This window comes from Scatophagus argus, chromosome 15 (genome assembly GCF_020382885.2).
Source record: "Scatophagus argus isolate fScaArg1 chromosome 15, fScaArg1.pri, whole genome shotgun sequence".
Lineage (NCBI taxonomy): Eukaryota > Metazoa > Chordata > Actinopteri > Scatophagidae > Scatophagus > Scatophagus argus.
In genome coordinates this window covers 3,322,886-3,350,452 of record NC_058507.1, presented here as the reverse complement: position 1 = coordinate 3,350,452, position 27,567 = coordinate 3,322,886, and the positions used below count along the sequence as shown (strand labels likewise).

The window sequence follows — 27,567 nt, the reverse complement described above, 5'->3', positions numbered from 1 at the left end:
TTACCCTCAATGCAACCGGGGCATTACACAGCTGAACGTTGAGCGCGCTGCAGACCTGCAGCTGAAGTCTGGCGTTGAATGCAGCTTTATTTTCGTTAGGAAGGAGAAGTCTGGCGTTGGTTTGTATGCATTTGCTGCAGCATGTCTGAATATCCGGCATTCCAGCATGGCAAGTCTCGTTTCGACCAGGTACTTTTAGTTTTCAGTCGACCAAGTCTTCCACAGGAACTTCGTATGTGCTCTTCAAGCACCAGGCAGCTGTAGCCATGTGACCCGTTAAAGTTCATATTTGTCATATTAACAGGCCTTTCCGTGTGAACATTTAGCTGCGTTGTTTCGGTTGTATTGTGCCCACTGCACTAACTATGTCGGCATGTCAACATTAGCATAAATAGTTGTGAGAAAAGGTAATATTCATTTTTAAAAAATTAAAGTGGGATTATGATTATAACAATTTTGTCATTTTGTCTGTATTTAACCTGCTTGGTCAAATGTAACCTGAACGTTTCCCCAGTGAACAGGGTTAAAGTTTACGTAATTTGACCTTTGACCTGTTACGTAGAGACCTAAAATTATTAGGTGATTTTAGGCTAAAATCATATAACAAATCCTTACGTTCACCTCTCATTTCTTCATGTCTGACCAACGGCTCAAGCTGCGATTCTGCTTCTATCTGTCATACAGTAAGTCGTGTAAATAACATTAACTTTATATGAAGTGTGGTTAGGGATAATGTCCGACGAGGTGTCCATTATCAGGATTTAATGGACGTCATGGAGGCCTGAACCGTCCGACTTACACCGTGGTCACTTGAATAAAAGGGGAATAAAAAAAATAAAGATCGTTAATTTATATTTTCGTTTTGCAGCTAAAATTTAAAGCTCATCAAAAGGACAAACACCTGAGAGTTCGACTAATACCTGGATCATCCACATCCCATGGAATGGTTATCCAGTTGTTTGCGGGTGACAGACTTTGTCGGTACTTTTTGCTGTCTTTGTCTTTCACAGGCTGCTGCATTTGATTATAAATTCATGGTGAATCAAATGGAGACACATGGGGATGGTGAACACAGCCAAATAATCTGGCAGAGCAAACAATAAGTTTTGAGTTCTTCTTAAAACACAAGAAGATGGCCAAGTTATTATAATAACTTGGTGGTTAACCTATTCAAGGGATTAAATAAAAGTTAGGATAACTTGGACTCTGCATCTTTAATTTGCACTTCTGTCTCGTCAGTCTCTCAACATTAAGAAAGTGCAATAATCACTCTGTTGAGCACCTCTTCAATATAAATAACTACATACAATCCTAAAGTAATAATGAAAAGCCTAGAGTGATTTGAAAATGTGAAAAACACCTTCAGCACTAAAAGCCTGATAATGTCAGTGTCACCTCTGAAGTGCAGTACGTGTAAATATGAAGTTTATGCCATCAAAGACTCCGTTAAAATATTTCCGAGGGCAGGATGACAGGCCACAGTGTGTGGTGGTGTAACACTGGTGAAGCTGCTGTTAGCCTGGAAGTACGCGTGAGACGAGTCTGGATGTATAATTGAACTTAAAAGATTTAGAAAAACTGTTCCCTCATGGCGTGTTTTCACCAACCATCCATATGTTCAGGAAGTCACAAGGCGCAGCACTGAATCAGATACCAGATTTTCATCCAAATTAGCAGTTAGCGTAATTAATCTCAAGTTAGGGAGGGATGGGTGGCTCTCAAGGCTGCGTGGTGTGTTGCCATATCTCCGAAATGATTCCTTATGCTCGCTTAGAAATAAATGATTGAAAGGTATTTCTGGCTCAGTCATTACAGAAAGTAATTGCAAATGGTGTGATTTGAGTCCCTAAAAGATACAGATAGGAAACAGTTTGTAAGAGGTATTAATGAGCAGACTCCACCTGGTGTGTTAAAACAGCTGGCATGCTGTAATATCTGTTTACTGGGAGGCATCTGGAATCTCTCTTCCTTTCTCTGCTAAAAGAAACAATCCAGAATCCAGATTTTGCTGCCTACATTTTAGCAGAAATTAGATTTATTTTCCCCGTATAATAGGTTTTCTGAATTTAATCATCCTGACTCAGGTATTCCAGTGTTTTAACTTTAAAAGATCACAAGTTACTTTTTTGTCTCACTGTTAAGTTTTCAGTGAATGTGAAGTTTAAGGTAATGTTTGTATGATGTCTTTTCTTTTTTTCTTAGAGCACATTTTTTGGTCGGTTCAGACACTTCCTGGATGTGATCGACCCCAGCACACTCTTGGTTACGGAGGTACGCGGACTTAATGATTCATTGCTTGAGTGTGGGATGATGAAAGTTTAACTGAACCGTCTTTTAATCTGTGTTAGGATATTACATGATGCGAGGACAGGGACTGAGCGTCTGGCGGGCTGTCTTTTGTTTTGCATTTCAGAGAGACTGTCAGGATTGTTACTCTAACATGCCAGAAAAAAAAGCACAATTCACCTAAAGTCCACCTTTTGGGTGGGCTGGTCTGCCCATCGTAACATTTGCTCAGCTCTTGGTTGTGTTGTGGTAATTTTGTTCATCCGGTGATCAGCGCTCCGGTGCTCTGGGTAATGAAGCTGTTAGCGAGCTCTTTGGTGACAGTAATAGCAGCAGTAGCTCCTGGGATGCGATGAGGTGTGGACATGTGGGGCAGCTGTGATGGGTGGAGAGTGTGTACGCATGCATATGCACACACACACACACACACACACACACACACACACCTTGTATCCTGCTGGGTCAGGCATAGCCTCAACTTGCCCCTAATAACAGGAGTGGAACACACACAAAACCTCTTGTGCACACGGACGAAAGTGCACCATCTCAAACAAATGGAGTAAAAGCTCACACACACACACACACACACACACACAGATGGCAAGCTCATTAGAACAGATTGGACCACATGACCTCGTATTTTGGGCAGCATTAGACATCGATCACACCACAGAAATCTGCTCATTACCTTTTAGGAAAATCATTTGTCAACTGAAAATCAGCATGAAAGTTTTGTGCGAAACACAATTATCGCACATTGAACCATGTGGCTTACATGGTGGAAGAGAAAGAACAGACTCTTCTTGGCAACAGTACCCTGACTCAACTTTACATTTCACCCATTTTATATGTGTTTTATCAAATCAGAAACGGCTGCGGGAGAGCGTGGAGCTGCTCGACCGTTTCAAACAGGGAACTCTGCCTCCAGGAGTGACTGATGCTCAGGTAAACACTCAAAGAACCTCAGATGACACACTCATTTAGGATTGAGTAAATGCTTCTTCTGAGCGGTAGTTTTTACTTTTGAAGTGGTGTGAATGCTCCAGCTTGTATCTTTCTGTATTGGTGTGTGGCTTTTGGACAACGACTCTGAACAAGATGTTTGTAAAGCATTAAGAAGCGAGATGGCAGTTATGGCAATGTGTGTAAAAATGGCCAAATATCTCCTGTGTGGACATTTAACTGACAAATCATACAGTATTTATCCAGAGCTGTACTGTCGCTGATAAAAAGACCAGTAAATGAAGAAGGACTTGAGTTTGAATTACAGATTTGATATACCGACTTGTAGAATGAAGTTTTCTCATTGAAGGTGTTTGTTATTTTCTCTACAGCTTTGGAAAGCTCAAAAAATAAAGCAGGTAAGATGTTTCTGTCTCAATCACTTTTACACCCACACGCACACACACAGACAAACTAGGATTGCTATCTCTTATCGTCTCTGCTTGTTGTGGAATGGTGTCAGAACTTTACAGTTCAGCTCAACACTTACATATTTACACAGCAAACAAGCAACAGAGTGGACAAAAATGGAGGCAACATTAAAGGCTCTAATTGCGAGGTGACCGCATTGAATTTGCCAAAATCTCAGTGTTGTGTTCATACTGAACTCTTGGGTGACCTGATTACAACCAAACGCACATCACACCCGGGATGCACTGCGATTTGATGCCCGTTGTTTAGAAAACATGCAGCGTTGTGATCTGAGTTGTCTTGGACCGTGTATGTATGGGACCAGTAATATGAAGCCCAGTTACAGAACATGGTGTGTCATATGGGGCAAACGTCCCGTATTCAGACGTGATGGTGCCCTCATGCTCGGTCCTCCAGTTTGAGTCTGTTTCTGTGAGCGTCAGGAAGAAGCAAGATGCCTTCCGTTCCTCTCCAATCAGCAGATCTCCTCACCGTTGAGCCAGCAGGGGAAGGAGATTTCCATCTGCCTTATCTTATGGCAGAGAGGATGCTGCACTAACAGAACGCTGTCTTTTGTCTTTGGTGTGTGCGTATGCGACGCTCACCCGCACAAAAATACAGGGAGAAATGTGATGTAGCCGCAGTTCTGCACAAGTTCACAAAGTGAGGTGCGGTAATACGTCAGTGCCGAAGCCTTCAGCCGCTCTGACCTTCATCAGTGCTTTTAGAGATGCCATAATACTTAACAAAAAGGCAGTGCACAAGTGCACAGACACATGCTGCCTTCAGCCCACATCAGTGAGTTGACTCCCATCAAGGAAACATGACCCTCAACCACAGGTATCATTTGTCAAAGGACTGAAAGCATTTTAATGCATTTAAAACGGTTAAACAGTTGAAAGCAGGTATAGCGACAGGCAACCAAATGAAAACCTCTGTTAGGTTGAATAAAATTACAGATTTCTCCAGGTGTGAACATTGCTCGAAGCGCTTTGGATCGTGTAAGTATGTGACACAACTGAATATATAACAAAATCTAGTGGTTTTTAGACATTTTAATGCAGAAATGCCATATATGTTTGAATCTTCAGTTGCTCCACTTATCTGTTCTCTTAGTGCACGTCTGACAACTTGTTTTTAGTGGCTTCACTGTATTGCCTTCATCTTCTTTAATCCCACTGCAAAACTCAATTGAACTGACCTGCCCCAAATCATTCAGTACTCATTATCATCTGATTCTAATAATTATGCTCTTATTACAGGCCATCATCCACCCGGACTCGGGGGAGAAGATCTTCATGCCCTTTCGGATGTCAGGTACAGTAGTTTGGTGTGGAAGCCTTGGGGGAAGTGGGATCTCGGGGCTTGTTATGTGGTCCAACATGGAGGCGTCGTTCACCCTGGGAACTGTCATGGCACAACGGGGTTCTTCAGGTTGTCTGGAAAAGGTCACACTCAGCTGGGCGCTGATTAAAACCTCTCTCCCACGGTGACGGGGAAGTTCTCGAGGCCACTGAAGAAGAAAACACAAGTATTTTGGTCAAGTCTCCAAGCACCTTTATTGTAAGGAGACTTTGAAGTTGGAGAGAGAGAGAACAAATGAAGGAGGAGAAAGAGATAGCAGTGATTAATGTTCGGATTGATATTAAAGAACATTAAACAGTATTAATACAGATTGGGTTGTTTTTTTTAACAGGTTTTATCCCATTTGGCACACCAGTGGTAAGACCTTTTCCATACGTTTCAGTAATGCAAAGCTGGTTGTCAGATTTTTTTGGAATTTGTTTCTCTGCATATGTGTATTTATGATATGCTGGAATGAATATGTTATTTTAAATACAAATTGTCCCCAGTAAATGATTTAGGCCTTGTTTTTTATTTTTTTGATCATTGATTTGTAGTCTAAAGAATATCATCTTTGTGCAGGTTGTTGGCCTCCTACTCCCAAATCAAACGTTGGTGTCAACTGTCTTCTGGCAGGTAAATAGCAACATCTTGTAAAGCTCAGATTAACAGAATAATATCAAGACCTCTTTTAAGTTTCCTGTAGTTTATCAATTACTTTATAAAGATGAGAAGAAAATTCTGAACACAATAAGGTGTCAAACAGAAAATCTGTTTTTCATTGAACAAAGCTAATATAAAGGCTGCTTATGCGTGACCAAAGCTGCCATTTTCTAAATCATCATCTCATTTCCTTGAACTCAAGGATCAGCTACAAGCTTTTTCCAGGTGTTTTGGCAGCTCATTTCACTCAAGATAATTGAGATCCAGTTAAAAGCTCGAGGAAAATCTATCCAGTGAAGTCTGAGCTTAAAATATTTGATCCACACATATGGACTGGGACATGGAGGGGTGGCTGGGTGACTTGTTGTGGGAGGGATGGGGAAAAATATCATATATCATATAGCAATACATCAGGTGTATCAGCACATGTACTAACCAGCTCCTCTTCTTTTTAGTGGTTAAATCAGAGTCACAATGCCTGTGTTAACTACAGCAACCGCAACGCCTCTAAGGTACAGTGTCACCACTGAAGTGATCTGTGTTTAGACACATGTGAAACATTTCCGTTTTGTAAGCACATTTATGTTTCGCTTTTTACTTTCCAGCCAGCTCCAGCTTCCAAATTCATCCAGGGATATGTTGGAGCAGTGACCAGCGCAGTCTCCATTGCTGTGAGTTCCCATCATGCCTCTGCTCCGAGTGAACGGGCCGTGTGACTCATATCATCATCGCACAGCGACAGCTGAGTCACCTAAAGATCCGTTTTGTCTTTCAAACCAGGGGCAACGTAATGCACAAGCATAAAATCTGCAAATAGAACTGGAGGTTTCTCCTTACATAAAAAACTCTGTAAAGCCTGCAATCAAATTCTGTAGTCTTGTTTGTCAAGCTGTCATATATGCCAAAGGTCCCCCCAATCACCCTGCAAACCCAATACGTATACAATAAATGTCATTATTCTGGGCTTCAGTGCAGAAAAAGGTTGAGCTGTGTTTTGAGGTGCTTTTCCATCCTGATTTCTTTAGGCCAAACACCAAATCGTTTTGACAGGAAAATGGCCAAATTCAAAGAGTATCAGCAGAATCCTTTGAACACCATCCTTCATAAAGCTCTTCATCAGCTGAACCTTTTTCTTACCTCTATGTCATCAAAGATTCAAATGTCAAAAGAGTATAATACACGTTCACACACCTGCCTGATGCAGCCCTTGGTGTGGACGTAGGGCTCAAGCCAATTACTGTTCCTGCTGGGCGCTCATCCAGCTGCTGCCCTCAGGCTTGACAGCAGCAACAAGCACAGGAAAAAAAAAATCATGGGGTGCCTGGAGGGTGGAGCGACGGGCGGGGAGGGGGGATGGAGGTCTCCAATTAAACGTCTGCTCCGGTGACGACCCCCCGCCAGGCTGTGCAGAGCCGGAGGCTGAAGTGGCCTGGCGGTGTGTTATCTGAGAGCACATAGCCTTTTGACTGCAGCCCTCTAGTGTTTTAAATTACAGTATGATGATGATGATTTTTTAAATTTATTTTTTTTAATGCACAGATGCATAAATTAGTGTCCTTTTTTTCCCAGTCATACCATTTCTGACACTTCAGAAGTTTTTTTTTTTTTTTTTTATGTCAGGGCTTTTCTGAGCTGAAGGCCAAAAACCAGCTTAGTCATATATTCATTCAAAATGTTCCGTGTGTGTGTGTGTGTGTGTGTGTGTGTATCGCTGTCGGCGGCTGACTGTCTGTATCACGTGCAGGTCGGGTTGAACGTGTTAATCCAGAAAGCCAGCCGCTTCAGTCCAACTACCAGGCTTTTGGTGCAGAGGTTCATCCCCTTCCCAGCAGTGGGTGAGTTCAAAAGGCTGGGCAGAACACTTCATGGGACAGACAGGAATGAAGCCCAGTCCTCTGCTAAAATGGCCTCTTGAATTAAATTAATTTATAGACTTTTGTTAACAAAAATTATGGCATGATGACATTTGGCATGTAACTTTTAGCATGGCAGTATGTTCACAAGCTAATGTTAGCATTTGGAGAAGCTCATGTGTAGCCTGATAGCACAAAAAACATTTCATACATGCAACAAAATAATCCAGAGTTTTTGTGGGGCGATGGATCTCGTCTCACCGCCTTCGACAGCACTGCTGCATACAAACGCAACAGGAGCCAGTGTTTGCTTTGTCCATTCTGGGCTACTGTAGAAACAATGCAGCATAAACTTGTCATGAACTAAGGTGTCGGGGAAGTGTTGGTGTGCATACGTAAAAAGTAAAGGAATCATCAAAGGTGTTAAGGGTTTAACCTCTGAGGACCATCAACTGTGCAGGGGGGATGCATCCAGTTTTTAAGGATCAAGTAGTGATAAACAAGCGTTTGAGGATTTTCGCCGTTTTCCTCGCTGTGTGTTCCATGTCCATGATGTACAGACAAGTAATTTAAATCCAGTATAAACTGGTTGTTATCGTCAGCGTTGATAAACATGTTGTGGGCCTGGCAGGGCTGCTCTGTGATCATTAACGAGCCAACAGCTGAGCGATTTGTGTCATTCTGTTCCTCGGTACGTTTTCCTCTGCAGGCCTGCAGACGTGTTGTGAGCTCGCTTTGTCAGACGTGTGTGGAGCCACAAAGCTGGTTTTCATGCCACTCTCCCTCAAACACACAGTCGCACCCAGGGGTATAGACCCGTGTCCCAGAATGCCCCGGGCAGCTGGCTCATAATTAAATTGTTTGCCTGCCCCCTCCTCCTCCTCCTCCTCCTCCGCCGCTTCCACTCTTTCACCAAGGCAGTTCTTTCAATTAAATCAACAGGTTTCTACAGCGCAACCTTTGCCTGGTAATTGGCTGCTTGTTAGACCTCTGCTGCCGCAAACAAATTGGATAATTACCCCCAAAGTGGCGTCTATGTCAAGGCCTCATTTACCTGATTTCTGTTTATTCATTGTGGTTGCTGCTGTTGTTTTGGAAGGCCCATATAAAAGGTAATTAAAATGGCTAATTGAAGCGAGCGAAAGCAAAGTGCTGTTTGAATTTTCACCCGCTTGATTGTGTTTGCTTACTTAAGGCTAGATTTATTTGTAATAACCTAATCAAGCAGCGGCCTGTCATTCAATTAGATTATGAGGATCTTCACTGGGGGGAAAGACGTACCGCCACAAATTTATGGGGGATAATTCATTTGTTGTGTTTTGAAAATATTTGTCATTATTTGTGATATTTAGGGAGTAATCACGTGAAAAGTTCTTCTCTGGATGCATTTCCATGGGTGTGCCAGTAGTTATTAGATGACAATTAGAATGTACATAAATGTAATTATTTCAGATATTAAACAAATTACAGCCAGATATTTCAGCACTGAGCTGCACAGATGTAGAATTAAATTAATGAAAGAATCAGAGTAATTATAAAATTCAACTGATTATTTCAGTCAGTTTTTTTTTTTTTTTGAAAATTTGATCTGTTTGCTGTGGTCGTTGCTGCTGTCTGTCTCTCTGTTAATTGGTCTGGATTAAAAAAAAAAAATCCCTTGTAGGTAAAAAGAGCTATTTTGCTCAGTCAATTGAATTCCCCTCACAAAGCAGACCTGCCAGCCCTGCAGCTCTTAGTGAAGATAAATCTGAACGCTGTTGTCTTAAATTAAAAAGGCTCCCGGCGGCACCACTAAACTCTCTAAAATGAGTTTTTCTTATTCCTATTAGAGTCAAGGAGAAAGGTCCATCTATATTAACATACATTTGTGTTCATTTTGGCTCTCGTGAATAAATCAGCGGGCAGCAACACTGCTGTTTGTCGACCGATCAGTCACCTTGGTTACGCCGTCCGCCGCTGATTTGACTGTCGCCCGAGTCACAGTCACACACGAGGCAAGGCGTTCAGGATTGTGCGTTATGACACAAGTGAAGTGGCTGTAATGTTATACAAGTGACACTAAGCGCAGTATTTTCATCACAGTGTGAATTCTTTCAATTAATTTCATATTAGTGGCTTTATTATGGCTTATTTGCCTTAAAAATCATTCCATTTAGTGTTCTAAAGAAATCAGGAGAGGATATGAGCAAAGGTGACTTCTCAAACATTGTGTTTCCTCCTGACGATAATACACCGTGCATGGCAGCCCCCGAGTCCCCCCGGGTCCAGACCTGCAGGAGTTTAGATGACTACGTTAAACCTCTGGCTGCTACTGGTTTTTATTTCATTCTTAGCAACATCAAAGCCTGAGCACAAAGTGCTGTCAACCAACCTTGTTCACTCATTAGTACGGTACATCACAAGGTAGCTGCTTATTGTAGCTCTCTGATTGGTTCCAGGGTATGTCCGTGTACCTGTCTTACCTTGACAGGTGTGACTGATGTGTTGGACAAATAAAAAGTTTGACCTGAAGATGGTGTGAGATTAAAAGTGAAAGGATCACCAAAGTTATCACACTTCAACCTCAGGAGGGCATTCATACGTAAAGCACTCTGAGAAAACGGATCGTCATGTTCCTTTGTGATCGTGAACGTGATGAATTCTTGAAGCTTTAAATGCCATTTAATTATTAAAAAAAAATATAATACAAAATATAGCCAGAACATCTTGTCACGGTCTTATTTAATTAATTAATGCCGGAAATGCCGAACTTGTGATGCTGATATCAAGAAATTCTGCAAAAATTACCCGTGCATCCCCTCAGGTCTTCAGTTAAATTCCAGTTCAGTCATTCAGGTTGTGATTCCTCATCTTTAGAGTACCTGCCTCAGTGCCTTTGAGCGAGCACCTGAAGTCCTTCCTGTTCCAGCGCCACAGGCAGGTGGACCCTAAACCCCAGGCAGAATTTGAAAAGATGAATGAAGAATGAAGTCTGTGGGGGGAAAAAATAAAATGAGTCCAATTCCAGCATGAGATGCTTCACTTGGATGTTTAAAAACCCGCCTCTCCTCCCTACAGCGAGCGCAAACGTCTGCAACGTGGTGCTCATGAGACAATCCGAGCTGTCGGACGGCATCAGTGTGCTCGACGACAACGGGAACGTGGTGGGAACGTCGAAAGTGGCTGCCAGGCATGTATGTTGCTCAGCCCTGACCTTTTATACTCTTCACTTAGGGTTTAGTAGTGGTTTATTTATCGACGTCAGGTAGTGATCAGTGCAAATGATGAGGTTTTGAGTTTACCTCCCAGTGTGAACATAATTCAAATAATTGATTTTTCTTACCTTTTAAACATCTGTTTGCTTTATTTTTGTGACAGGCACTTTTAGAAACAGCTCTGACCAGAGTGGTCCTGCCCATGCCCATCCTGGTGCTCCCTCCCATGATCATGGCCGTACTGGAGAAGTAAGAAACTGCACTGTTTAAATTGGTCAGCTTACCCAGACTTAATGAAGCAAAGCTCACTCTGATATGCAGCCTGGGTATAAAGAATTACGATTACTTTTACTTCACTGCGGCTCTCAGCCCTAAGCCCATTTGTTCCTGCTGAAGATGTAATTTCAGATGTGACGAATACACACTTGGTGTGCTGAGTATTTATGGCAGCGGGATGGTGTACGTAGGATTAACTCAAAATAAACTACAGTTGCTGTTCTCACGGTAATGAAGAACATGTGACTCTATGGCGCCGAAAAAACAGTCTATATCAGGCTTTGGCTACGCTGACACTACTTTTAGTTTGGGAGAAGAAAAATATAGAGTATCACCAAACTTTTAATTTGATATAATAATCATTAAGATCCTTGTTGACTTTATGTGGTGTCACTTTTTGATAATGAACAACAAAAAGACAGAGCAGAAGACATGGACGCAGTCTTCCTTAACCTGTTAGTCTTCTCCAGGTGGAGTTTCTGCAGGTGGTGCACTTATCTTTGTGACCTCCTTCTCAGGCTAACTTCTCTTTGTGCCTGTTTGAAATGCTGATGTTGCTGCTGCTGCTTCACGCAGTAAGTGCATCACTTCATGTGAGGAAAAGTGTTCTTCACAAGGAGAGACAAGAGGCCGATAGTCTGTGCATGTTGAATCGTTGCTTGTATCAGTCTGTGTTTGGACAAACTGTCCACGTGTTGGACAAGAGCATTTTCTTAATGAGAAAAGTAACTTTAATGCACTTATGAAAGTGGTGGAGCTTTTAGCTGTCTGGTATAATACAAGTTTGATTCATTAAAAAACCAAATGACCCTTAATTAAGTGACAATTCATAGATGAATTATAAAACTGCCATAAAGTCTCATTTTGCTTTGTTGTCAGAGCTGCTGTTGTAGTCAATGAACCTTTTCCAAAGCTGAGATTTCAGTGTTGTGTGATGTGACTGTAATTATGTCTTAATGATGCAACGTGTTTACACGGACGTCCTGTCATCGACGGCCCAACCGTACCTGCGGCGTGCCAAGGAATGCAGCCATCTTTGTAAATCCTTGACGGCACTTGTCCCGACTGCTGTGAGCAGGCTGCCCAGGTGTGTTTGGGATTCCTGGCAGCTGGATGACTGAATGAGAGAGGAGTGAGCAGAGGGCTCTGAGGGGGACTGTGGTGAGTGGTGCTCAGCTGTCCTCTGTGTCAGCTCGCCTTCACTGGCTCTCAATGGAGCGAGAACAGGGGGGACAGAGACGGGTCCCTGGGCGGCCCCTCCATGATGGATTACACTGCTGAGAGCAGATTTATGGCAGTGACAGAAGGTTCTGTCCTTCATGTGCTTCAGTAGCTGAGTGTGTTCACAGCATCTTAATTCTTCATCTGCCTGCCCAAATATTCAGCTCAGTGGATTTGGGGCCGAGCTCGTGCTGTAATGTAATGGCTTCAGATAGAGTGCATCAAACCGGATCTCCGTTTCAGATATTAAAAAATAGGTGTAGGTAGGTATGTTATTTCATATTTGTGCATATATTGTATGTATGTATTTATGTAGTTGGGAGAAATTTAATAGAGAAACTGTTAAACAATCACCTGACAAAGCAGACTAATGACAAAGGAATAACTATCAGTGTGTTGGAAACGTGGCAACTTCTGATGGTGATGATGGTTCTTGTCATCTATATTTATCATCATCATTACACCATAAAAAAAACCGTGTTACACATCTTAAATTGCTATTTATTTGATAACTTTAGTTTCTAGTAGCTTTTCAAATTCAGATTAATAATACAAAATATAAGTTTGCTATTACAAACAGTTATTTCAAAATTATTTTGTTGACGATCAGACCAAAAAAGTCCCCACAGATACCGATCATCAGAAAAATGAGGATCTGAGGATCCACGCGGTGGTAGCCCGTCTATCCCTCTTCACACTTTCGTGTTTGGTCACATGCACTGTTGCTCGTCCTTACTTTTGCCGATGCGTTCACAGTCATCTGTCCTCTACGCTGTGCAGGACGTGCAACAGAAACAGAACCCACTTGTACGACATTCCTCCATAGCGCTGTTAGTGGCCGGGGGCATCTCTTTTAATGTTACAGGTGCAAATAATGTGAAATGTACTAAACACTAAAAACTTTTTATGTTTTAGAAAAACATAAACCTGTAAAAGAGCGACAGTATTGAAACAATAGCCTCCTCTGCCGCTGACAAAGAAACGCCTTCTGGCTTTCATTGTACGTTCATAAACACCCCCACCTCCGTCATGAGGTGTTTGTTTAGTGCTCAAATTAGAAGGATGTTTCACAGTTTAATCCTTCCGCATTGCAGCCTTTCGCAGTGCACTGCGGGAATGGAAAATAACTGAACAAGACTTTGCAAGAATTTGGGTTCTATTTTCAGCGCATTAATTTGTTGTGACTATACTTTATATATCATTATCATGTTGTGTGTTTTTTTTCTTTTTGGTTAGCAGGTAGGCAGGTGGAAGTAAACCCTTCTACTAGAAATGAAGTGTTCTGTCATAGTCATTCGGTGGCGTATCTGACACGATTCTATTAATTGGTCTTGTCATGGCGACAGGGAGGCTCCGTCGGGGTGTCAGAGGTCCATGTAAACAGTCAATCCTGGTAAGACCTCAATCCGACACGTGGCCACTAGCCAGGTTATTCAGCGCACGTGAACGCAGTCAGTACAGCATGAAACCGCGTCATTAATTTTGGATCATATCAAGTTTTTCACCTGATTCAGAGGCTTTCGTAGACATCGCACGTACCTCACAACTTTTCTCCCATTGACTTTCCTCTTTGTAATCCAGTTCCAAGATGTGTATCTGCACGTTCGTGTGTGTGTGTGTGTGTGTGTGTAGCCTAATTAAACCATGGCAGCCATACGTGTTAATGAGCTCCCTCATTAGGCAGTAGCTCTCCTCGTTAGGGGGAGAGGCGTCGCTGGTGGAGGAGAGTTGGAGCGGCTCTTTCTCAAGCTCCTGCTGAGTTCGCTGTCCCACACGCCGAAGAGGGGATTATCCTACGGAGGGCAGCGAGGAGCGAGGAAAAATATGGCCCGAGACAAGAAAATGTATTTCTGGAGATGGAGCATCTAAATCTGTTTGGTTCAGATACAGAAAGTGCAACTTCTGCAATTCATGGCACTGCGCTTTTGAAGCTGTTATGATACGTTTGTGAGGGATTGTACACATAAGAGCTCAAGTGAACACAGGCCACCATGTAAGACTGAACTGTGAGCAACAATCAGATGGACTTCAGTAGCCTTACATCTCTCAATCAGCTAGTGGTTGTTGGGTCAAACTACAGTGTAATGGTGGTGGATTTCCTGTTCCTGTTCTTCGAGCCAAATGTTCCTGCAGAGGTGCCACTGATTGTAGTTAAACACCCATTCTGTGTTTGTTTTTTAAGTTTCTCAAGTTAATTTCTAATAAAAAACTTGGTTCACCTGCTGATCCACTGGAAATGTACCGTCTTTGCTCCTAAGCGAGTAAAAGCATTATGGGTTGTGTGTGTGTGTTACATACGTTAGGTCATGTGACTGTTACATCAGGTCGGTTTGTCTGTGTGAAATCCTGCAGGTTCTGCTGGGTTTTGGCAAGTGGGATCAATGGCCAAGGTTCACTCCCTTTTTATTTCTATTTAAAAATGCACTTATTTAAAATTTAAATTTTTAAATTTAATTATTTAGTCATTTTTGAAGCCAAAAAGTCAAACGTTTGCTGATTCCAGCTTGTTGAATGTCAGGATTTACTGCTTTTCTTTGTTATTTACAAAGAGAAGCAGTTTGAAGAGGTCACTTTGGGTGCTTATGTTGAGAATTTTTCGCTTTTTTTTTTTTTTTAGGATATCTTATAGACTAAATGATTAATCAGTTAATTGTGAAAATAATCGTTAACTGGAGCCCTGCTGTATATTAACTGTGTGGTGGTTTACTGTCCAGACTGTGGATAAATCAGCCAATATTAGCTTATCACAGACATGTCAACATGTATGTTGGATGATAATGAACAAGATATTTCAGTGCAGAAAAGCCACTGAATTTGTTTGAGGTCATTGAGAGGCGTTTCTGTGTCCCTCCAGGCTGCCGCTCCTGCAGAGACGCTGGGGACTCGTCCTGCCTGTCCACAGTCTGGTGTGTCTCGCCGCCTTTGGACTGGCTCTGCCTCTCGCCATCAGTCTCTTCCCACAGATGTCCCAGGTACATCCGGCTAAAATAAAAACCTCTCTTCTCTTGCTATATTTGTTTTTCGTTTCCATCTTTGGTTCGCATTGTATCTTTGCTTTGGTGTTTTTCTGCACGGCAGCAGTGAAGCGTCGATCAAACCAGAGCTTTTTGTTGTTGAAGGTGAAGTTTCTATTGGTGGCACTCATTTCTTCTTCTGTTCAGCTGCCACTCTGCATGCGTGAACTACCGAGTCCGTCTTGAAAGAGCTGTTCCTGTTTGTTTTTGTTTGAATCATTTTCCAGACAATCATGACCTGGCGTTAGGTTTGACCAGTGTGTCATATAGCTGTGCCGTGTCATTTAAAAACAAGTGCAGCACGAATTGTTTCAAGCGTGGCTGTTGGTATTGCTCAGAGAAAAATCCATCAGTTAAAATGATTATTCAACAGTAAAAACCAGAATCAAAGTCCCAGCGCTCCTTGTGTTTACTTCTTCACATCCTGAAGTCTGCCATGACTGATGGTGATGACCAGAGTCTTCTGACCTCTTCAGTGTTCCCCATTGAGCTTTCCAGAGGCTCTGTCCTAATGAGGCGTAGCCCTCTGAGACTTGACCTGCTCTGTTATGATCTGCCCAGAGCCTCTATTGCCTTCATTCATTGATGCCATGGAGGCTAGCGGGCTGAGGTCTAACTTTAGCCTTAATACCTCAGTATGTGTCATTCTGCTCATTAAATGGCTACAACACGATTTTTCGTCTCCCTCTTTGTCTTCTCTCTGCCAAATGACTTGCTGACACAAGCCAACCGGTTCTGGCTTTAAAATGTTTAGGATTTAATTACCACTGGAAATAGCTCAGACAGCCATATGGCAAAAAACTTCAGACATATGTGCCGCCAACAGTCCTGTGAAAAAGCTGTCTCCCGTTCTGCAGAGGGGCCTGTTTTTCTCTCACAAGTCCTTTTTTGCACTTTTGCAAGAAAAAAAATAGGAACTCCCCAAAAAGCAACATGAATGCCCTGTTCCCCTGGACCCCCCGCCTGCTCAATTTGTCCCACTTCCCCATTTCACACCTACCAAGATGTCTGATTAGGATTCTGCCTCCAACTCCAACAGCCATCTGTCTCTCATTCAAATATTAGGCGATGCAAGCCTCAAATTAGACTTTAATCTGCCAAATTGGCTCTTTTTGCACATTAGCAGTAAATACAGAACATTTAAAGCTTTTAAGAATTATTTACTTACAAATGAAACGGTTTCAAATCTTTAAGTAGCGGCTAATGTAGACGATTCTAAATGCACGTACGACGTGCACACACAGGATGTAAACATGTTACATCTCATGGCCTGTGCCAAGTGTTTCCGATTCTCACTAATGACCTTTTTGTCCTGCTCCGATTCCCCGCAGATCAGTGTGAATCAGCTAGAGCCCGAGATCGCCATGGCAACAGATTGTAAGATCGTGACATACAATAAAGGCCTGTGAGTGACCTCTACTGCCCGACGCACGAAGACGGGACGCCCTGAAGCTGCCAGGGAATGAATTGTGGTAAACTTGGCCGCGTTATCCAGCGAGCAGTTAGCATATGTTTACAGAGCGAGGCAGCTGATAGTGAGAATACGTGTTGTTTATGCCAGGACAGTGATTGTTAAATAAGCAGTAACACATGATGACATATTGTGATGGCGGAAAATATACACGAGGACACCTCAGAGAGTATTATCGCTGTTATAACATGGACACCTACCAAAGGACAATTTACCAAACGACTGAGGCACTCAGAACGGTTTATTTTGGACTTTGCCTGCTCCATCCTCAGCAGCGAGAGGGTAACACCCTGCTCAGACTGGCTGACTCGCTTTTTCACAATCAGCAGGCAATTAACGAAAGATTAATTTTAATGAACATGAGCAATAAAACGGGGGGATGAAGACAAGAGCAGGATGTATCTACATGATTGTAATTGTTGTCTGGATTGAATACTGTTAAGTGAAATCAGGATCAATGACGGATGTCTTTTTTGTCAACACAGATTGGTTTTTTTTTCTATGTTTATGATTTTAAAAAAGAGGTTCTCAACCTTCTGCTGTTCAATCAAAGTGTGATTTTCTCCTCTCAGTTTCATAACAATAATTATTAGAGGCCTAAAATGATAAAACTACAACATTGGACCAGAAAGAAGCAAAGATTAGAGAAAAGACCGAAAACTCTGCCCCCGTTTCAAATGTGATTTTGTCGAAGTGCCTGAAAAAGTGAAAATTCCTTTTAAACTCAGCTGTGAACTGTATTTACTTACTATCAGCAAACTTTAAATCCCAGTGTTTGCTCTTACTGTGTTACACTCTCAACTGCAGCTGGTTTTTAATGTAAAGCAAAATGATTTTTGATTATGCTGTAAATACTGCATAAATACAGATAGAACAATCCATGCAAAATATGATTTTTATTAGATTTTTAGTCTAGAATTTTTTTTCCTGAAGCATTATTGTTAAAAATACTGTCTTTTTGTATGTATTTGCACTTGATTTATATAAACTTTGTGTCTTTAAGTATTATCTTGTGTCACGATCTATGTGATTAGTATGTTTGCACGGTTGCCGAGGGAACGCAGCACGGTAGGCTGCGATGCGATGCAATTCGACAAGAAGCCACATGCAGGATTCGGTGGAGGATGCTGGGTGGAAACTGTGGCACACAACCCAGGTGAGACAAACAAAAACAAAAGCCCATTCATTAAACATGCGGCACCACAGAGAAATACTGCAGATTTCTTTTTTGTTATTGATATTTGTTAACAATATGTCTTGTTATTCGGGTATTTATTGTTGTATTTCATGTAACCATATATTAGATTTTCATTTGGTTTAATTGGGTTACCTGATGGCCATTTCCTTGGGTTATAATTCAACAGCTGTGCTTATAATTTCAAATAACAATCTTTTAGTGAGTGCATTTTTAATACATCTGTTTAATTTTAGGAGTTAAAATGTCATTGGCTCTCTAACTAACTGCCAGTTTCAGAATTCTATGCAAATATCAGTTAATATTAGTAGTTTCAGTCACAATCAGAACTGTTTGGTTAGTGATTCTGAAAATTATTTGGACCTATAATCTTCTCTTTTTCGGTAATTAGTTGTTGTGATTTGTAATTCACTGCTAGTCGACTCAGACTGATGCAATGTGACAACTGTGACTGCGCCGCATGATTTATCGCTCAGGATGCAATTTTATAAGCAACATTAGAACACGTGCTAGGGTTAGGTGAGAAAACAGAAGGCTTCACACAGACAACAAGAAATCAAACGATGATGATTAACCTGGTTGTGTTTCAGACAGACACCTTGGTGGCGGCGGCGGCGGCGGCAGCAGCAGCGGGGATCTGGCTGCTCCTTCCCCCACCTGGCAGCCCTCTGCTCCTCTGCAGAGACTCTTGTTTTTCACGGTGGATTCCTGCTCTTGTCCTGAACTCTCCTCTCTGCTGACTCAGTCGACAGGAGACGCAGCGTTTAGGGAGACGGGTGTGATTTTCCCCTTAATTGTTTTCCTAACAGACAAAATGAGAGGCGCAGCTCGCGTTGATCGTGCTGACCTTTTACCTAACAAAGATGTGATTGGTCTTAACCACAGGCGCTTTGAGCCTCGGCTCGAGTGAGCGTGAGCGTAGTGGTTAAATCACACCTTTTGATGGTGTTTATTTTCACAATAAGGGATGATGAATCTCTTTTAACATGTATTTGCACCTGCAGTGAGTATAGGATATCCTGGAAACTCAAAACAAGGCATGTGGCCCCTTTTGCAACTCCAGATGTCTGACGAATTGTGTGCCTTTGTGAAAGCTACTGCTGTGTATTTTACTTTCCCACCTCACCCACCCCTCCATTCCTCTGCTGTCCCTCTGTTTCTTAGCTTACAAAACAAGACATCAGGGTCAGACGTCAGGGCTCATCTCTAAAAACCTCTAAAAACCTTGAGGTCATTAGGAGGAGATTCCTTCCGTTTCTTTTGACAGGAGATTGCTGAGGCGCTTTGGTGAAAGGGCCACTGCACAATAGTAAATACTTTCCCTCTTTTTTTTTCCAGAGGTTGCCCACACTGGATGGGAATTATTTCTGCATCCCCCTACTGCTGGAATTTGGAGGAAATACCGGCCGATAGGTAACACACCTGACACCTGTGCAACGGTCCTGCAACATTCCTGTCACCTCAGTCTCAATCTGATGTTACCAGCCTAAGAGAGCCCTCCTAAGGGGTTGTTAGATATTTTTTGAGGTTTCATCAAACATACGTGCACCATTAAAAGGTTCCCTAACTATTCTCTAATTTTACCTTTTTGTGGGGAGGGACATTTATTAGCTGTATTTTAAAACATAAAACCTGAAAAATTCTTATGTGGTTGGACTGTTCTTCACATCCTGTGCCAGAGTCCCGAGCGTCTGCAGGTTTTCATTCCAATCAGACACTGCAGCAGCATGTTTCACACTGATTTACACATGCAGTTAACGGGAGAAGAGGAACTAATGAGTGAAATCTGCTGCTGTAATGGCTTTTTTTTTTTTAATCAAGAAATCTTGCAGTCTGGTTGAATCTCCAGTCTGGTTGACAGGATGTACAAAGTGAGCACCTGAATTACACACAAAAAAAAAACCCATTTCTCATCAGAAATAGCTTTTGTTTTTATTTCTAAAACATCTTTTTGTAATTACATGTTCGGCTTGAAAAGTTTGTTCTTATATTTGTTTTACACTACACACGGCGCTTAATGAAATGTGCAGGCATTCAACAAATGAGATGTCACCTGTCACCCCACGCTGACAAAAGTGGCACAGCAGAAGAAGCGCAGAGCTGTGAACTTGCTGTTATCATGTGGCACAACTGGCCCCCAACACCAGAGGTCTCTGCAGCTTCTCATCCGTCCCACAGTCGTGCACAGCTGGCCGTGAATCGCCTCTCTGTGGAGGATCTTCAGCGCTGGAATGGCTCTCAAGACGCTATGGAAAATTAAATCACTCGTCCGGTGACAAATCTGGGTTTTCTCTGACACATGGTTCATTTCCTGCTTTGTTCTTCTGGCCAGTCACCAGACTGTTCTCCGACTCGCAGCGTTGATTGAAAGTGTGCGACAACATGTTCTCATCGTTGAGGAGCAAATTTAAATTAGCGTGGCTCACAGGTGCCAGAGTGGGTGGGGTGATCGATGAGGTGTTAATGACCTAAGCAGGTGGTAAAAACAGCTTTAATGAAACAAATAGCCTCTTTCAAAAACAAGCTTCATAAGTAGCCTATATACAATAATAAAAAAAAAACAACAACAAAAAAAACAAACACTATGACAGAGGTTGACGTTGTTTCTCTTCATCTTTGGTCTTCACACACCAAAGTATAAATGATGGACGGACCTCTTCTTGTCCAGAGACATTCAGGACGGATGTCTTTAAATAAGATGTTTTTTTCCCCCCCCTTGATGAAGAGATGCGCGGTGATCACATATTAAGTCCTTGTGTCTTCCTCTAATGTGTCTAATTATACTTAATAATATTACATAATAAATAGTGTTGGTCCTCTGATGCGTCAGAAGGCGACGCAGGTTTTAGGGCAGCGTTGTCGGAGGTTTGGCCGCGGTTTTAGTCCTCTGAGGTCACGTCTATGTCCTCAGAGTTGGCCTGCTTGGTGGCGATGCGCCATCTGTTGATGTGGTGGTTCCCCTTCTTCTTCTGCTGGCTCTCCGGTCCCTCCTCCTCCAGCTTCTGTCGCTTGTACTTGGTCCGCCTGTTCTGGAACCACACCTTCACCTGGTCAGAAGGATAAACAGGTTCAGTGATGGTGAGGATGATGCACATCGTTAGGCAGACTGCAGTGTGACTTCAGAGAGGCTCAAAGTGGTCTCAGTCATTTAAAGTAGACGTTTCTCAAGGAGGACATTTTGACTTGTCCGACACAGGTGTAACTAATAACAGTCTTTGTTTGTCCTGGTGCCCTGCTGTTGTACATGTTACCACAGCTCATGGATATTACCAATGATTGAGGCTGAAGCTGTCGATTGTTGTCATTATCCTTTAATCAGCTGAATATTTTCTTAATAAATCAGTCAATTGCAAATCTATAAAATGTCAGGACAAAATGCAGTTTCCCAAACGTGATGTTTTTAAATGTTCGCTCTCTCTTTGACCAACTGTCCAAAACCCAAAAATGTTCAGTTCACGATATTACAGAGCAAAAAAAAATCCATAAATCTTAATATTTGAAAAGCTGAAACAATAAAATGTTTTGAGTTTTTGCTTGGAAAAATTATTTAATTAATAGCTTCTAAGTAAAATGAAAAAAGACTCCCACTCCATGCCACAGTTTCAAATCTGTTTAAAAAATTGGGGAAAAAATTGTTTTCTTTTTTTTTTGTTTTTTTCGTTTTTTTTTTCTTAATCCACCAATCACAAAAATAAATATATAAATAAATGAATGAATGAATAAACTGCTTTTCCCATTCTGACCGATCCCCTGCAGGCTTATACTTTTTCTCCTCGTGCCTCACCTCAGCATCCTCTTTTGCAGAATGCTCATTTAAAGGTATTCTGGTTTAAACAGCAACTTCTCGCCTCTGGTGTTCATAAGTGAGGATGGTATTAAATGGTATTAATGTTCAATAGCTTCCTGGCTGACTAGTGCTGCTGGCATGACCTTGGAAAACGAGCTTGGCTGACTAACGTACATGTGGTCAGGACACATTTTTTTAAATGGGTGCACTTCTTGAAATCATATTTGTTTCCTCCTCTCTTACTTCTTGATTCTTATTGGGCTTCCAGATAATTCTGTGTGGTAAAAACTGCAAAAAGTCCAAACTCTCCAGGAACCACAATATATCTCACTAGGGTTGGATGCTAGTGTTTTTGTTCATGTGTCTCGAGTGGCGGCACATCAGAAGAACAAAACTGAAATGATGGCAAGGAATCAAGGACTAAGTTACCAGCCACAGACCGGCTGGAGCAATTTACTTCTGTGATTCTGTCACAATTGGACCACTCCTTCATCTTTATCTGGCCTGAATGAAGCAGTTCATCATCAGCATCACATTTGTCAGATCAACCATGTTATTATTTCAGCTGAATGAAACAAGTTACTGTCCCTGTCCTCGGTGCAGCTTTTGTTTTTATGCTATTACAGTGTTCACTTTAACCCAAGACCAAAGAAACCTTGTGTGCATCAATTAATATTCACTTCACTGCCTTTATAATTTACATATTGCTATTGATGCCCAACTGCCCAACTCCCATTGAAACTCCCGTTAACACATAACCTAAACTTAGAAGCAGCATTTATCCATAAGGCTGACTCAGGAAAACTCTCTTTATATTGCCTATTAGGCTTAATGGACACCCAGATACTGTGGACTCATTAAACATAACCGTCGATAATATTTGCACTCCTTTATCCTAAAGCGCGCATGAATTAAACAACCGTTAAGAGGCATTTAAATTGAATGGAAAAGGGAGGGGAATTATTTAAATTAGAGCGCGCTGAACTGTGTATCTAAAACTCAAAAAAAAAAAAAGTTGAAAAGTGAAAGGTGTCATTGCAGCAATATTAACAGCTATTCTTAATCCTGTGTTTCAGACTGTGCATGTGATATAAACGTTATGTGATACGACGATGGCTCTAATTATAGCCAATGCAAAAAAAAAAGATTTCACACTATTTTTAATTAACATTATAATTAACAACGTGGTAGACTGTGTTAATAATATTTTTAACATGACAGCCTTTATTCAATAAACTATTTGAAACCAACGTAGTCTGTGTAAACACCTAATTAAACAATTTAAAAAAGACGCTACATATATCAAGAATACTGACAACATTGAAAAACGCAGAAAAATCTAAATTATTATTATTATTATTATTATTATTATTATTATTATTATTATTAGGAGGTAACCTCAGTCAGTCTATTAACTGAATCTAATTTTTAGACATTTCCGTCTAACCCTAACAGTTACCTATTTTGTGAATAATGTTACTGTTCATTTATTTATAATTTATTTATATATTTATTCTAAGCCAGTTATGTCTTTTTACAAAGTTGAATTATCCCAAAAATACATTTCCACATTTCCACCCGCATTTCGACTCAGTACATTTGTCATGCACAAAATGCAGAATATTTTAGCTAACCTTCTCATACTAGAAATATCACGGCCATTTTGGTTTTATTGTGCGAATATTCACGTTTTTTCCGACTTATCGCGACATTTGCTGCCCTCACTAAACTAAACTAAATAAATAGCGTTGAAAGTGGAAATGGCCCACAATGAGCAACAGTTAACTGATTTTTTTGATTTTTTTTTTATTATTATTATATTTTTTTTTTTTTTAATTTTTTGCACAACTTACAGTTAAGAGTTATCTACATTTTCTCTTGTGGAATCCAAAACCAGACAACAACAAACAAACAAACATCGCTAGCTTAACATTAGCTTACCTGTGTTTCAGATAAACTCAAGCTGTTCGCCAGCTGCTTCCTCTCGGCTCCTACGACGTAGTGGTTCTTCTCGAAGGCTCTTTCCAGACGGAGGAGCTGGGAGGGAGAGAAGGCTGTCCGGATGCGTTTGGGTTTTCTGGCAAAAGGACCGTGGAGAAGCAGGCTGTCCTGGGGCACGTCGTTACCTGACGCCGGAATTAAAGCAAGAACAAGGGCCGTCAGTTGTGGCTGGCAAAGGTAACGTTGTTAGCGTAACACCTCATTTGGACTGGACAGTGCAGGTTGGCTGTCAAGTGTGTTGAACCTGCATTATCACCAGCTAATCAGAAACGGTGTGAACGGTGTTAATGGACCGACTCTCCAAAGTGCGAGCAAATTATGCTGTAGATGTCATTATCACTGTGATGGGAAACACAGGGCAAAAAAATGCACAAGCGTCCATTCGTCTTCTTCTTTACAACAGCAACAATAATAATCATAATAATAATAATCTTTACCAGAGATTAAATATATTTGCTGGTAAATGTATAATAGACTGTGAGAAACTGTGAAAAACCAGCTTGACCAACATATTAAGGTTACTTGTCTGCTGATTTTCTTTGTAACTTGTGTGCATTTTTAATAACCCAATCAAAATCCAACTGCAAACTGCACATGGAGACAGACAACCTTTACAAATAGTTTCCTTGAACATAAACAACAAGCGAGATATTAAAAACAACATTTTTTATTACCCTGATCTGTTACGCTGATTGAAGTTGAACTAATCCACACATTAATTAACCGAGCAAAAATGACCTCCATGGACAAATGGAGAAAATGGACATCAAATGCTTAAATATCAACTTGAGTAGAATAAACAATTCGCTTATATTAATTGCATTTTTTATCCAAAATACAGATAATACAGACAAATACAGTTTATTTTATTTATTTATTTATTTTACAGTAAATACTGGTTAAGTAACCAGTTAATTAGGCCTGTCTTTTGTCAGGAAGGTGAAACCAAAATATTCTGACAAAACGAGGTGTTTGATATTAAGTCATCCTTAAAGACTTAATATCATCCCTCTATTTTTGATTATAACAAACTAATTTTCTTACTCTTTTTCAAGTTGTTTTTTTTTTAATTATACACCAATTATTTAACTTTTCCTGTTTTTGTCCTCTGGTTAATGAACTAGGACGCGTCAGATAGATAAATAGATAAATAGATTACCAGTGATGAACATTTTGTTTTATATTTTATGGATTTGCATAATTTTATCTTTACTATAAATGAATTTTTCTCTCCAGGCTTTTAGGAATTCAATAATAATCAATATGAAAAACTGAAAGAGCTGTTTGTCCCATGCAGTCGTGCCATATTGGGTCGTGGAGATGCAGCTCACTGCAGGCTGACTTTAAATCCTTTACTGCCTGGGCAGGATTTCCTTCTGATTTGCCTTTCTGTTCCCATTACGCTGAAATTATTATCCCTGATTTGATCTGTTTGCTGTCGACAGCCTGGCTGTTGTGTCAGATGTAAGGCTGAAATGGAAAACACAGAAGGGGGGCCAGTCTTCTCCTGGCTGTGGCTCTGTGAGAGTCGCTGCCGGCTGCAGGCTCGCTGGCTGCGGTTCACCGATTCCAGTCTCGACGGGTCAAATCGTGTTCAGACCTCATGTGCAAGTGTCCCTCACCTCAGTGAAATTAACTTCTCAAAGCCAAAAGTGAAGCATTTTAGCTTCTATTAAATATTTTGATCGTGCAAACACTTTAGAAATTTTGCCACGCGGTGAAAAACCCAAAATGTTTTCATTTGTGGGCTCGTCGTTCATTCGTACATAATTGCGACAAAACGTTGATGTTTGGTGAAATACAAATCAGTTACCGGGTCGTATTTTAATGCCCCGTGTGACCCTTTTCCCCCTTTGCAACGCCCCCACTTGACGTACCTTGAAATCTGTGTCCAAAAAACCTGTTCCGTAGCACCCAGGGGTAGAAGTTGAGCGGGTCTCGGTGTTGCGTCCCGAAGAAGTGCGGATGCTGTAGGTGGGAGCCTCCGAGCTGGTGAGGAGCCACGGTGAGGGACGGGTGGTTTACCGTCTCTGGGAACACCAGGTCCGGGGTCTGATAGAGGGACCTGGCCGGCGGAGCCTGGTAACTGTTCATTAAGGCATCTGTCGTCGGGTTGGAGTAACTCAAAGCCGTCGGACGGATGGGATCCTCAGCGCTCAGGGGGTTCTCTTTGGCGACCAGAGACTCTATGGTGAAGCAGCGCTTTCCTGCAGACGAAAACATCATCTCTTTGCAGAAACAGAGTCCGACACCAGAACAAAGTGATCAGTCTTTCCTTCCTCTCGCTGGAAAAACAAATAAGCTCCCTCTCAGAGATGAGTCATGACCAAAAATGGAGGGCTGCCGAGGGGGGTTCGCCTTCACAAGCTTGTCCAGTGGAGATGCTGCTACAAAACTCAACAGTGCTGCAAATTGTCCTGATCCATGGAGTCAATGCGCACTCGCAGCGTTTCTGTGCACAAGTGCGCACCAACTAAAAGCGCCTCCAACCTTCAGTGTGGCTTGACGCTGCGCAGGGAGAGAGCTGATTGGACCAAAGCACCTGCCAATAGGTCCCCTCAAGTACCTGCTTCATAGATCACACAAGGCCGAGCGGCTTGGTTTCAGAGGCACGCTGAGGAAACGCCAGCTTCAGTTAATGGCTCATTGCGTGCCTTAATATCGCGTTTTTCTGAGGGGAAACAATCTGCCGCTGGAGGGGGTGCGGAACTTGTTCCACTGCAGGCTCAGTCATCCAGGACTTCTCCAGAAGTCGTGGGAGTGACGAGAAAGTGTCTCAGTGACACGAGTGGAGGTTTCACTTCTTTCACAGTGCGGTGCCAGGTGTGGCTCTGACACGGTCAGGACGTGTTTTGTCCGAAGTGTGAGCGCTGAAGCGGGACCCTGCGTGCCGGCTTTTCTCCACCGTCACACCTTCTTCCAGTTTGAATTTGCACACATTTTTCACTTAAGATGTTCGAAAACGACCTGAGGTGTTTTAACAAATCATTTTCTCCACTGCATCACATTTATGTTCAGGTAAATGAGCACAGCAAAGATTAAAACAAACAAACTTCTTTCGTCCACCAACCAAACTTCATGAAGTGTAAGCGGTGACCTTTACTGATATTTTTAATTTGTAATTTTATTTCTTAGTGTGTGTTTGCGCGAAACATGTTGAACTTTGTTTTTTAAAAAAGATTTTCTGTCGCTATTCGTAGCTTGCCTAACAAATACTTTGTGTTATACATGACATCTGCAGCATAACAACAACAACAACAATAATAATAATAATGATGATGATGATGATGATGATAACAGCCTAAAGCGGCCTTTACGGGCTACGTTTGCAGTGCTGTGTATCAGAACTTCCTTGAGGCTTCTCAAATGCGTCAATTAAAATGACTTGTTTTTAAATGAGCTTCATGCACGAACATCTTGGAAAAGCGACTAAACGAAGCACGTCGGGACACATGAGTTTGTCCTCTGTGAGGGACACTTTCCCAGCCTGCAGTCCTGCAGCAGGGAGCAGCAGCTAATTGTGGCTGGACGGCCGTTTTTATCCCTGCGCGCTCGGATTCCGCCGGTGCTCCACGTTAATAATTATCTTCTTAATACGCTTGTTTGGGTCGAGGCTGCATTAGAAAATCATTACCGATGGAAATTATGAGGTAAAACAACTTGTTGATTAGGCGTTTAGAGCTAAAGGCTCCTAAAGACGGCACAGGGTTCCGTGAATGGGTCGGGGTCCAACAATCTCAGTTTTTCCTCCTCAGTGTGATTTTATTATTATTCTTATTTTAATACAACACTCATCATACGGTTTAAAAGTCTACATTTATTTTCTAGATGAGCTGATACCGTTTCCCT

General features: G+C 41.7%; 2 protein-coding genes across 5 annotated transcripts; one reads left to right on the top strand and one right to left on the bottom strand.

Annotated features, from left to right (window-relative positions):
* Window positions 1-7: 7 nt before the first annotated feature.
* Window positions 8-23,804, top strand: sfxn5a (sideroflexin 5a). 4 transcript variants are annotated; one of them, XR_006845356.1, is made up of 18 exons: window positions 8-189; window positions 2,203-2,271; window positions 3,154-3,231; window positions 3,621-3,647; window positions 4,962-5,016; window positions 5,396-5,421; window positions 5,626-5,679; window positions 6,162-6,218; window positions 6,312-6,377; window positions 7,451-7,541; window positions 10,617-10,732; window positions 10,917-11,002; window positions 15,105-15,222; window positions 16,596-16,736; window positions 17,770-17,891; window positions 18,521-18,706; window positions 19,269-19,343; window positions 23,670-23,804. XR_006845356.1 is itself a non-coding variant. In XM_046412386.1 (14 exons), exons 1-14 carry the CDS (start codon window positions 142-144, stop codon window positions 16,671-16,673), a joined length of 969 nt encoding a protein of 322 aa, XP_046268342.1. In that variant the 5' UTR covers window positions 8-141; the 3' UTR covers window positions 16,674-17,746. The 4 variants fall into 4 exon arrangements, 2 of the variants coding, with proteins under 2 accessions (XP_046268342.1, XP_046268343.1); XR_006845357.1 differs by lacking the exon at window positions 23,670-23,804 and adding an exon at window positions 19,961-20,092; XM_046412386.1 differs by lacking the exons at window positions 17,770-17,891; window positions 18,521-18,706; window positions 19,269-19,343; window positions 23,670-23,804 and having other exon boundaries at window positions 16,596-17,746.
* emx1 (empty spiracles homeobox 1) lies at window positions 20,810-26,484 on the bottom strand. The gene is made up of 3 exons (XM_046412389.1): window positions 25,596-26,484; window positions 23,659-23,843; window positions 20,810-20,977 (listed from the first exon to the last, which is right to left on the bottom strand). The coding sequence occupies exons 1-3, from the start codon at window positions 25,942-25,944 to the stop codon at window positions 20,810-20,812; spliced, it is 702 nt and encodes a 233-aa protein (XP_046268345.1). The 5' UTR covers window positions 25,945-26,484.
* Between the last annotated feature and the right edge of the window lie 1,083 nt (window positions 26,485-27,567).